Source organism: Pongo abelii, chromosome 18 (assembly GCF_028885655.2).
Source record: "Pongo abelii isolate AG06213 chromosome 18, NHGRI_mPonAbe1-v2.0_pri, whole genome shotgun sequence".
Taxonomy (NCBI): Eukaryota; Metazoa; Chordata; class Mammalia; order Primates; family Hominidae; genus Pongo; species Pongo abelii.
In genome coordinates, this window is record NC_072003.2 from 28038268 (window position 1) to 28050854 (window position 12587).

At 42.7% G+C, this 12587-nt stretch overlaps 1 protein-coding gene across 10 annotated transcripts in view; it reads right to left on the reverse strand.

Moving 5' to 3' along the window:
- ARHGAP17 (Rho GTPase activating protein 17) overlaps positions 1 to 12587 on the reverse strand; it is a 103103-nt gene that overhangs the window by 27041 nt on the left and 63475 nt on the right. For all 10 annotated transcript variants that reach the window (XR_010137734.1, XR_008514446.2, XM_054533669.1 and 7 more), the window contains 5 exons: positions 8071 to 8198; positions 6393 to 6504; positions 5748 to 5829; positions 2836 to 2916; positions 803 to 916 (listed from right to left, as the gene is read on the reverse strand). Coding sequence is in view for 8 of the 10 variants with exons in the window: in XM_054533669.1 (XP_054389644.1) it covers positions 803 to 916; positions 2836 to 2916; positions 5748 to 5829; positions 6393 to 6504; positions 8071 to 8198 (517 nt within the window). In the remaining 2 variants the exon portion in view is untranslated. The remainder of the gene's footprint in view (positions 1 to 802; positions 917 to 2835; positions 2917 to 5747; positions 5830 to 6392; positions 6505 to 8070; positions 8199 to 12587) is intronic.

Consider the following 12587-nt stretch of genomic DNA (forward strand, 5'->3'; position numbering starts at 1 on the left):
AAAGAAACATTCCTAACACCAGGGATGGGAAGGCAAGGCTGAGGGAAACCTCCATAAACAAACCTTGCTGAACGAATCCTTATCTTCCTAGTCACTTCTCCACAACTAACTGCCCTAGCCCACGCTCCTTTGTCTGGTCACGTTTTCACAATTTACTTTTTGTCCAACTTCATATACAAGCATTTGGCTCCAACTGCTTCTTTGGATCTTCATTTTCCTATGGGAACTCCAATGTCAGACATGACACTGATGCTTCAAATTCATCATAACATACGTGAAATCCCATTCCCAGTAGTCCCAAGTTACTCTCCAAAGTGATGTGTTTTTTTATTATTGTGCTAAGTAGGCATGAATTAAATGACTTCCCTGCTGGGCATTAAAATGTAAAAATCTGTATGCTTTCTCCTGTTAACCTGTCTTATGTCCATTTAGTTCTCAGGCCCAGCCAGACACCCTAAGAGGGTTGAAGTGCTACCCCTCCTACGGTATCACACACACACACACACAAATATGTGTATTTTTCTCATCACTGTACTGTAGCCACTGAGCTATCTGACTGCCTAAGTGCAGGGGCATTTTGAGAACTGGGACAATGTCTCACACATCTTTGTGTCACCACCAGCTGGGACAGCACCCAGCTCACAGCTGTGTTCCAAGAATATCGGCTGAATGAGAAAAGCAATTTCAGAATACCTTGAATTGATCTTAAACTAGAATGTGTAACCTGAGTTACATTTCTATGCATCCCATCAGGTGGGAAAGAAGAAATTCAAATGATGTGATACAGAGAAAGATGACTTACCCTTCATTTTTGGCCCATAACAAGTTAGGGCCTAACACAATCGCAATGTTGCTGGGAGTCATTTTATTCACATCGCTGGTCTGAGCAAGCTTTGCAAGGAACTTGATCAAATATCTAGGGGTCAAAAGAGAAGGGGAGGGTTTCTCCTCTGAAATAGCTGCTGGAATGTTCTCTTCCTGCCCAGGTGCACAATCCCAGGTTGCTCAGGTGCTAACTGCAAAGGGTTCCTAAATCAGAATCTGGCTCAGGTGAAGCATTTTATACATTTCTTGTGTTCTTTGCTTCAGATAACAGACTAACTAGGGCTTGGAAGAAGAAAATAGGTTAAGTATAAATCTCAGTGATCTGAACCTCTATTGGCTGTATATTTCTAATCAATTTCTCCTTTACGTCCTATCTCTTCTACCCCTATGTGTTAATAGTTATGTGTTATAGTGATATGTGTTATGTGTTATAGTGATAACACATAGTGATAACAGTTATGTGTTAATAGTTATGTGTTATATGTGTTATAGTTATGTGTTAATAGTTATGTGTTAATAGCGAGCTCAATATTTTTAAATACAAAAACAGACACAGTTATATTGCTTACAGGAAACTATATTTGAAAACACTTTATGGTGGAATTATAAAAATATCCAATTTATCATATATACATACCTTATGTATAAGTACAGTCGTATAAAGGCAAAAACGTAAGAACAACCTGACTATCAACAGGGAGCTGGTTAAATAAATCACAGTATATCCATACAGTGGAGGACTATGCAACCATCATTACAAAATGTACTGAGAAGGAAAAATCTCCAAGATGTATTACGCAAATACCTTAAGCTGTCAAGGAAAAAAGGTGAGGGGGAGAATGATGTATACAATATACACTACCATTTGGTTTTTTAAAAAGGGGGTGTGAGAGAAAAAATACGTAGGCAAGTATGTACACATGAATGTATTTGCTTACGTCTACATTAACTCTTGCTGAGAGGATATATAAGAAACTGTAAACACTGGATGCATCCCAGGAGAGGAACTGGGTGCCTAGGGTATTGGAACGGGAGAGAGATTTTTCATTGTATACCATTTGAATTTTGAACCATGGGAATGTGCTCCCTATTCAAAAATCAATTAGTAACAATTACAGAGTTAAATAAACAAAATAAAGAGCCAAACTCTCAACATACTAAGAAGTACTGAGTTCTCACCACATACACTGAATAGAGGAAGAGTATCTGTAATTCCAAGCTGGGTGAGTTAAATTAATCAAAGGGAATATTTAAAAGGGAGTATGTAGCTTAGCTTACTGGGAGAGCCAAAGGCGGAATTTAAGGACAAGTAACATTCCAGGTATATCACCTGTAAAGTATTCTGACTGGTCACTTAATGTCACTCAAAACCAAACAAGGAAAATTTTCTAGGGGGACTTTCTAGAAAATTTTCTTTGTTTGGTTTTGAGTGACTTTATCACCTGGGGCCACGTTTTCCTTTTCTCTATACTTGTTCAAAGTTACATATTAAGTCAAAAGGAAAACAGAAGTTACATTACGGAAGTTTTGTCCCATGGTAAATTTTCTTAAAACCATAGTTATTCCACAAAGCAATATATAATCTCCATTCCTTGAAATTTTATTTAGTAACATGATTTATACTTTAAAATAAAGTAGCACATATAAAAGACATTACAGAATGTACAACTATTGATTAATTTTGCCTTTAACATACTGGATGATTTGGACTCCAAACCCAACATACAGTCACTCAAACTTTTCACAAGAAATTTATTGCTAATAGCTGTAGTGTGGAAATGATAAGCCAACTTACGTATTAATGTCAGGCATGATACTGATGCTTCAAATTCATCATAATATACATGAAATCCCATTCCCAGTAGCCCCAAGTTACTCTCCAAAGTGATGTGTTTTTTTTGTTGTTGTTGTTGTTTTTTAATGTGCCAAGTATGCCTGAATTAAATGACTTCTCTGCTGAGCATTAAACTTATCTTCACTCCAGAGTCATTGTAGCTCAATCATACATACCTAAAGTTAACAAAATTTTGTGGTGGCAACTTCTGACATGTTCTCCACAAGTCTTGAAGTTTTTTGTCTTGATCCTGCACACTGAGAACAAAAACTTTTAAGTACAACAATTTATTAAGACACCAATTAGTAATATCTTATTAATATGCTATGTTAAAAATGAGGCCTCCATTTTGACAGAGAAAGCACAGTTGGAAAACAGCCCAGGCTATGGAAATAAACAGATTTAGAGTCAAATACCAATTAACTGTTTAACTCTGTGCAGTTGGTTAACCTTCAATCTCTGGATGTGCAAAACAGGGTAAGTGTTGATGCTGCTGAACAATTTTGAGGCGTCTGTGGCAAAACCACCTCCACCAATGCTTGGCACAGAAGAGACAAGACACTACTGAAAATTCTGTCTAGAAAAAGTGTGTACTGATGTATGGCTTCACGGAGCCCAAATTCTCCTACCCTCAAGCAGCCCAGCCACAGATCAGGGGGCTGAGCTCCCAGGCACCCAGACCTCTGAGTCTTTCCTTGCTTGCAATACTGCAAACCGGCTGCACACCAAGCAGCCCATTTCTGTTGTGAAGCAACTGTAAGAGCTCTTGCACTCCACAGGCGCAACGTACAAACTTGCAGAGACATAAAAAAGGGGCAGTGAGGAGCCTGTAGAGCACAGCCAACTCTGCCCACTAGGGACCAAGAGTGTTAGAGGGGCCTCTATAACACCACTTTGAACTTGAAATATCCTCCAGAACAGAACCATTCTGGAGAACATGGATAGGGATTAAACATAATTACACTTTAGAGGACAGTCGATGTGTTACTGGGATGGAAGCCCACCCATATCGACAATTCTCAACTATAGAATCAATATACCAACAGATAGACGCCTTCTTTTACAAGTTTATTTCCTTGTAATAAACAAGGAAATCTTTTATTGGGTAGGAGGCTAGCCAATAAAAGAAATCCCACAACTCTCCTCTAACACTGATGTTGGATTCCACTGAATTCTGTCCCATAAACATTAATACTGACAGCAGGCTGGGCCCCAGGCAGGGTTCCAAGGATACGTGATGACTAAGAACTTGTCTCTGAAATTAAAAACCTCACCATCTACCAGGGACAAAGTCTCTCATTCCACAATTACAAAGAAGAGCTCAAATGCGGCCGAGCGTGGTGGCTCATGCCTGTAATCCCAGCAGTTTGGGAGGCCGAAGCAGGCAGATTGCCTGAGGTCAGGAGTTCAAGACCAGTCTGGCCAACATGGTGAAACCTTGTCTCTACTAAAAATACAAAAAATTAGCCAGGCATGGTGGTGTGCGCCTGTAATCCCAGCTACTCGGGAGGCTGAGGCAGGGTAATTGCTTGAACCAGGGAGGTGGAGGTTGCAGTGACCCTAGACTGTGCCACTGCACTCCAGCCTGGGCGACAGAGTGGGACTCCAACTCAAAAAAAAAAAAAAAGAAAAGAAAAAAGCTCAAATGCAAAACCTGGTTAAAGACACAAGTGATGGCCTCACATCCACTGAAGTGTAACTGATCAGAAATAAGTGGCTCTTATTTGATCAGAAATAAGTGGCTCTTATTTGATCATGGCCTGCCTGTAGGGAACACGGGCAATGTCCGTAGACGGGGAAGAGGACAGAACAGAGGTGAGATTTGTTCCTCTTCCCTTAGTGGTGAGGAGTAGGCACTCTGGAGAGGAGGGGAGTCAGCACCATGAGAAAAAAGACGAGGAGGTGGGCTGGCCAGCCAAGCAGAAGCCTCTAGGCTTTTTAAACAAAGCTGTCCTGCTTAAAATCAACTGTTCCTAGACAGACTGAAGCTGAGGGCGGAGGGAAAGGGACAAAGTAGAGGCGTATAGCATTTGGGTCTGTCTGGTTTGAATTCTAGCTCTGCCAATTACTTGCCACTCTCCTGGCCCTATTCCCTCCCAAGCCTCGGTTTCCTCTCTGTAAAATGTGTATCACAACATCATCTGCCTTTTATAATGTTAATTAAAGATTACAGGAGGTAATAGCTACAAAGATGAGCATAGTACTTAGCACAAGAAAATGCTCAGTGAATATTAATGTCATCATTATACAGCTGACAACACAAGATCCACTTATATGCAAATTTTTTCAATAAACATATAGGAAAATTCCTGGAGATCTCTGACAATCTGAAAAAACTCACAGATGAACTGCCACCCCTGAAACAGCAAGACCAACCCCTTCACTTTCTCTACTTCTTCAACCTACTTGACATGAAGACAAGGATGAAGACCTTTAAGATGATCCACTTCCCTTTAATGAATAGTAAACAGATTGTCTCCTCCTTACAATTTTCTTAATAGTACTTTTTCTCTAGCTTATCTATTGTAAGAATACAGTATATAATACATACAACATAGAAAATATGTGTTCATTGATTAGGTTATCAGTAAGGCTTCCAGTCAACAGTATGCTATTAGTTGTTTTGAGGGAGTTAAAAGTATACTTGAATTTGCAATTATGTAGGGTATCAATGCCCCTAATCCCCATGCTGTTTAAAGGCCAACCGTATTATTGCACAGGTGAGCCTGCACACAGCTCAAAAGGCACACTGCCACGGGTCAATATGACCCCTATCCCCAGTTACAGGGCTTTCTTCAACATAAAGGGGGCTGGAAATTTGCAAATCCATTAATGTGGGTACCACTCTATGTCTTCATCCACATAAATAACACAAACTTAAACCAATGCCTACGTGGTGACTTTCCTACACTAATAATTATAATACTTGATATTTTTATTCTAAACATAAATAAGAGCTGAGACATGTATTATTTAACAAATATGCTATTTTAATCTTATGATCCCTGAGAATAAAATGATTTGCAAATAGGGCACAACATCACATCATTCCCTTTAACATTTACAACTCTGTGTTCTTTAAACTTACCTTGCAACTTGTGTCCATTCTTCATACAGATTAAAAGTCATCAAAGGTTCAGGCAATTCCCGTAAATAGGATTTTAAAGCACCTGAAATCATTAACACTCTCTTTGAGTATGAAAAAGGGGTAAGGCTAGGAATCTTGGGACATGTCATTTTGCAAATTGAAATGATCTCAATTACGATCTTCCAAGGTGTATATAACAAATCAGAAGCTGGCAAGAGTTGTTAGAAACTAAAATGTTCATAAAACAAATTCAATCTCTTGCAAAAAAAAAGTTTTAATAGATCAATTACAAATAAAATTAGTTTTAAAGTCATCCCCTTAGCAGACATAATTTCTCCAGGTAGACAGGAATTTGGTGGGGGGAGACTGTGAAAGATGGGAAGAAAATACAAATATGTCTCCAAATATTTGCATTATAAGCTACTCTCTCCTTTAATCATCAAAATAGAAAAACAAAAAAGGAGTAAAGAAGACACGTGTGTACATTACATCGTATATACACTAAGGAATTGTAGCAAGAGGCCACTTCAGTGTTGTCACTTAAACCTATAACTGAAATTGGATTTTAACTGACCATCTGTCTGAGACAGAACCTGCCCACCGCCTTGAGGGTGACTTGATTTGCAGACACTCTTTAGTGCTCACCTGCTACAGCATGGGGGTCTGAATAGAACTCATCCAGGTGAGAAGTAGAACAGTCCAAAGCAGCTTTCAGCTTCTTTAACTTGGAGGCCCCAGCCCCAATTCGGAAAAGGCCCTAAAGATAATGAAAAGCCATCAGCATCAAGTGCAGGCTGGGACACTCAGACTAAGTGGCAGTGTGTTCTGATGGGGATTTCCTGACTTCCGCTCACCTCCTGTCTATGAAAGCGGTGTTACTGCCTGCCCTGCAGGGCTGTCAGGAGGAATGACGAGGGCTGAGCATGTACCCAAGCACAGGGACAGGCAGGAAGAAAATTAATCTAGGCAGGGTTTCTTGACCTCAGCACTATGCACATTTTAGGGTGGATGATTTTTTGTTGGAGGTTGTCCTGTGCCCTGTAGGATGTTTAGCAGCATCCATGGTGATATGGTTTGGTTCTGTGTCCCCACCCAAATCTCATGTGGAATTATGATCTCCAGTGTTGAAGGCAGGGCCTGGTGGGAGGTGACTGGATCATGGGGGTGGATTTCCCTTTTGCTGTTCTTGTGATAGTGAGTGAGATCTCACAAGATCTGGTTGTTTGAAAGTATGTAGCAACTCCCCCTTTGTGCGCATGCTCGCTCTTTCCCTCCTGTTCCACCACATGAACACTGTGCCTGCTTCCCCTTCGCCTTCCGCCATGACTGTAAGTTTCCTGAGGCCTCCCCAGCCACGATTCCTGTACAGCCTGTGGAACTGTGAGTCAGTTAAAGCTCTTTTTATCATAAATTACCCAGGCTCAGGTAGTTCTTTATAGCAGTGTGAGAATGGACGAATACACATGGCCTCTACTACTAGATGACAGTAACACCTCCTCTTCTCAGTTGTGATGATCCAAAATACCTCCAGACCTTGATAAATGTCTCCTGGGGAGCAAATCTGGCCCCAGACAAGAAGCACCAATGTAGGCTGTTAGAAGCGGAGTGGCTGGAAGCAAACACAAGGAGGGCTTCCGGGGTGTTCTTTGATCTGAGTGCCGATTCCATGGGTGGGTTTAGTCATGCAAGCGCATCAAGCTGTACACCTATGATATGTACACTTTTCTGTATGTACGTTCTATTTCAATACAAAGCTTTAAAAAGGAAAAAAAAAGCCTTGCATTTTGATTCTGGCTCTGACCTGGTGTAAACTCCCCGCATGTTGACTTCCTTATTTATACAAGAAGAGTAATAAAAACTCCCTTATTTGGTTCATCGGGGATTTGGGGTAAGAATCCCGTAAAATCAAGTATGTAAATGATCTCCAGCCAAAAAAACTGCATAATACTATGCAAATGTAAACTAAAGCTCCTTAGCCCATTAGTGCGTCATGAAATCTACTGTCACAAATCACAACCAGAGTTTTAAATGAAACGATCAAACAGGACACAAAGAGGTCAGGGTGTACCACAATCAGGAAAGGTAAACATTGTTTTGTAAAACCTTTGTTTCATTCATAGACAGATAGGTATCATAAGGAACAGGGTTGCAATTTAAAATATGGATTGTGGTGACAAAAGCTTGAAAGCCACTGTTCTACACAAAACGGACAATGGCTGTATGACTAAGCGGGGGTGGACAGGGGGCTGGCGGGAAGCATGGTGCTCTGGGCAGAACAAGTGGCATGGAGACTTGGTGCACAGGACCACGAAGCTCCCCTCACCTCCTCCTTCATGCCTGTCTCCAGAAGCAGCATGACACAGGCTTCAATGGGCAGCGCAATCTCGCGCCCGCTCCTCTTCAGGTGTTCTTCTAGGGGAGTCCCAAAGGCTGGTTTTTCCGCCCACTTATCTAGAGCAGCAAATTGTTCAGTTAGACATCCAACAAACTCACGGCATTAACAAGCTATTTTCTCCCCAACTACCCAATGGGCTTTTCTAGCCGACTGGTAGCTGAGGCTGTGGGAAGAGGGGATACATTTGTTCTATTTGCTTTTGTTATTTGCCATCTACTGGAGCAGCAAACTATGGACCAGGCTGGGGCAGTTACTTGTGGAACAGAAGCCTGAGCGCACCTAGATGGCACCAACTCAGGCTGCCCAGAAGCTGCAGTGGTGCACTGCACCTGCACCACACTTCATTAACACACGCCAGCGGGTTTAGTGGGCTGCCTTGCACCAAAAGGAAGATTCGCCAGAGCATACTGTTTCGTTGAAAAGAAATTTATTCTAGCCATGCAAAGCCTTCTAGCTAGAGGACAAGAAATAGATTCTTTGCTATGCAAAAATGGAAATAATCTCTGAAAATTTCAAACACAAGTTAAGCATCTGTCCTACAAGACTGGAGATGGCCAACGTGAACCCTCCACGTTGCAGTTACTCTCCATCAGATGCGACATCTCCGCGGCATGCAGTGCTTCAGAACGCTGCATCCCCAAACAGCTCCGAAAAATTCTGAGTGGAAAGAAATGCAGTATCTGCAGCCCTACAGCAGCTGAAGGCTATGCTGATGGCAGGAAAGCCGTATTTTAGATTATCTTCAGGTCATGAGGCAGCTTAGCACAAATACAATGAAGCAGTAAAACAGAAAGAAGAATTTAGAGAACGGACATATGAATTAGAATAAGAAGTATCTGGTTGAGTTTGGTCTGCCTGTGCAAGCTGCAGAGATCTAGTGCTATCTGAGCAGCTCGCAGAAGCAAAGGAGGGCAAATCAGTTGTGAAAACTGCTCCAGGGAGAAACACTTATATCTTTCCAACAACAGGAAGGGTTCATGTCCTTCTCTGCACCTTTACTGGCCATTGGTCCCTTAGCAGCTCTGCTGTTAGAAAGCTGGGTTGGAAGAAGGCAGTATGTACTCTGGTGTGTCCTCTTACACTCTCTCCCATGTCACAGCAGGGGTAGATTTGCACATGGGGAAGGAAGAAAAATAAAATCCCACAAATCCATAGAACCGAGAGCTTGCAAAAAGGTAAAAATGGATGGAAAGAGCGAGAGGTAAAGACTGAAGAAAGGGGTGAGGGAAAGGAAGGTGGGGGACAAAAATGAGGTGCAGGCCACCAGCCACTCTCAGAATTGTGGGGAGACCTCCTCGTCTCTGGCCCGGCCCCAGCCAGGGAAATTTCCAATAGAAAACGCACCTGGGGGTCTGGACCTTCCCAGAGGTCAAACCTTACCTGAAATACTTTGTCCCTTTTATCTAAAGCAATAATTTACAACACAGGCTGAAAATGGCCACGTGAGCCTTCCACTAGGGGATGCCCTGGAATCACCCAGGGGAGTTCTGCAAATGACACCTGCCATTGCCTTCACCACAAGCCCAACCCTGTAACATTAAGGGGCGGGCATGCTTCAAACCTCTGCTAGAACTTTCTAGTAAACACTGGACAGAGTGTACCCCACCCCCAAGCCTGGTATAATGTTGACAGAGGGTGCAAGTGAGAACCACTGACCTAGAAGCAAGTCATAAGGCAAATTCCACCTCAGGCACTGGCCTCTCAAACAACAGACCTACTATGTGTCAGATACTGCAGGAGGCATGTAAAGTTCACAGAGATCCCCCACCCTCAGGGAGAAGGCGATTGAATTGTGAAGCGAATATAAGACACACATGTAAACACAGAACAGTCAATAACAAGACAAGACATGTTTGCTAAGTCATGGCAGATCGATGGTATAGACAAGGGTTGCAAATGCAATTGTCTAGAGGAGCCGGATAGGTAGCACAGGGGCACGAATCCTGCTGGGAGTGCACGATCTGCCAATAGGCGATAACCACTCCTCCGCACCAAACCAACACTGCCACATGGGAAAGCAAAGCCAATGTTGCCAGATGTTCTTAACTTTCAGAAGCCAGAAATTGGGATTGTTACATCAAACCATCTGGTTTTCACATGATGACAACCAACTTTTAACAATTTTTAATGAGATATGGCTGTTTGCGACTTCTGGTGCAGACTATAAATGCTGGCACAATTCAGGAGGCAAAGTGTTTGCCATTGGCTTCAGTTGTCAGAGAAGGCTTCTCAAAGGAAGTGAGGTTCCATGGAGGGGGTCTCGTGAGACGGACAGAGATTAAACAGGCTGAAACATGGCCAAACACATCTTTGTGAGGAGCAATCAGCTGAGAAAAGATCAGAAATTGTGAGTCTGGGAATTTACATCTTATCCCAAGTTCACGCCAAGGCCGTGAGAGCATGGAGCAGAGTGGGCCAGGGAAGAGAGGATGGCAGAGCCTAGGGTGAAATGGACAGAACCCAGGCATTGGATGGAAGAGAGGAAGGAGAAAAGGGTTCCAAGGTTAAGACCTGAATCACTTGGAGAAAGATGATATGAGGGAGACAAGAAGGGAGAAAGGGACAGTTGCTATGGGGAGAGGACTGGTTTGCTTTTTGAGTTTAAGGTGAGTGCTGTTCATCAAAGGGAACCGATGCTTAAGAGGCTGCAAGGATTAAAATGCAGGTAAGAGGCAAAGCTGTCCACGTAAGGGGATTTCTAGGGAAAAGGGTGCGAGGAAGTGAGGGTGGGAGAGAACAGAGGTGTGGACCTGGACCTCAGAAAAGGCTGACTTCTGGGGTGGAGACAGAAATAGAGCAATATAATCCTTCTTTAAGAAAAATTTTTAAAAAGAAATGGAGCAATGCAGAGTCCTCACAATGAAAGAAGACAGTCGAGTGGCATGAGGAGACAAAAATGAATAAGGAAGAGATGGCCCATGCTGGGTCAAATGCCAGGATCTGACGGGTGGTTGCTGGTCCTTTGAAAACTGCAGTATGCTTTGCTCTTTTTTCCTAAACAGCAGAGGGATTGGCGGTAGACACAAGAGTGCAAAGGATTCAGGGGTAGGAGGGTGGTAAGAAAATGCAGATGGCAGGCAGGAAGGGGTCATTTGAAGTACCCACCAGAAAAAATGAAGGAGAACCAGATTAAACGGGACACTGTGTTCAGGTCACGAAGGTACCAGATTACCACCAACTGACCATGAATGTGACACCAGAGTCCACAGAGGTGAGGGGGCTGTGGGGGGAGGTCACACTTTTTTTATATAGTAAGGACAAGCTAAGTCTTTCTGAAAACAGAGAAGACAGCAAGGAAAGAAGAGACAGAACTAAGATGAGAGGCAGGTACAAGGACAGGCAGAGGTGGGAGGGGTTGAATTGCAACTCGGTGAAGGGTTACCTCAGCAAGAAGGACAAAACGCACTTCCTACACGGGCTGTTCCATCCTAACCTCTTTCCTGCCCCATCCCCGTTCTCCATGGCTTCCTGATGTATTTCTCTAGGGAAAATACCCTTGGGAAAAAAATAGAATGAGAGTTCTAGTCTAGCCTGGGCAATAGAGTGAGACCTTGTCTCTTTAAAACAAACAAACAAACAAACAAAATGCTAAAAAAATCCAATCTCTCATTTTTCCTCTTGTTAATCAACTCTTTCAAATCAGAGTCTCAGCCACTCAAAGGCTAAAATGATGATTTGTCTACTATTTTGTCCTATGCGGGGCCCAGCCCACAGCAGATATCTCATAAATATATTTTCTTGGTGCTCTGAACTTGCCCAGCAAGAGTCTGTCCCTAGGAAGGTGGGAACATTTTCCAGAGACCTCACTCCTTTGCACTGTGACTCAACACCATCCTCCATGAACTAATAATCTTGATTATTTGGGAAGGCAAGGGCAATGGCTGAGAAAATCAGACACACTGCCCCTGAGAATGCTGAAGATCTGACTATATGGTCAGGCAAGACATAAAATTTTATAATTCCATAATCCAAAAATTTTCAGGCACAAAGCCAGAACCTGTGAGGATCTCTTGGAACTTAGGGGGAGAAGAAGTCGCATTCTTGAAGGTGCTGGTATGTATGCACATCCACAAAGCATCCCCCCTACAACACACACAGACACACGCTCAGTCTCAAAATCACAAAGCCACCCCACTCAGCACCTAGCCTGATCCCCTTTCAGCTCAAGACCAATGGTTCTGCAGAGGAGCATAAGCTCCAAATGTCAGGTCTACACCACAGGTGAAATAGATCCAAAGATGGCCGAGCAATTTCTGACTCAACAGCTTGTGCTCATCTCTGCTGGTAAATGCTCTAATGGTAAATCAGAGAGACATAGCATCAAAAGCTTTAGGGAGAAAAAAAAAAGCAGCTTTAGATGCCCAACTTAAAATTCAACATAAGGGGAAAGTTCAGTCTGCACCTAACTTGCAGATAAAATCTGCAGTGTGCTTGAATATGACAGG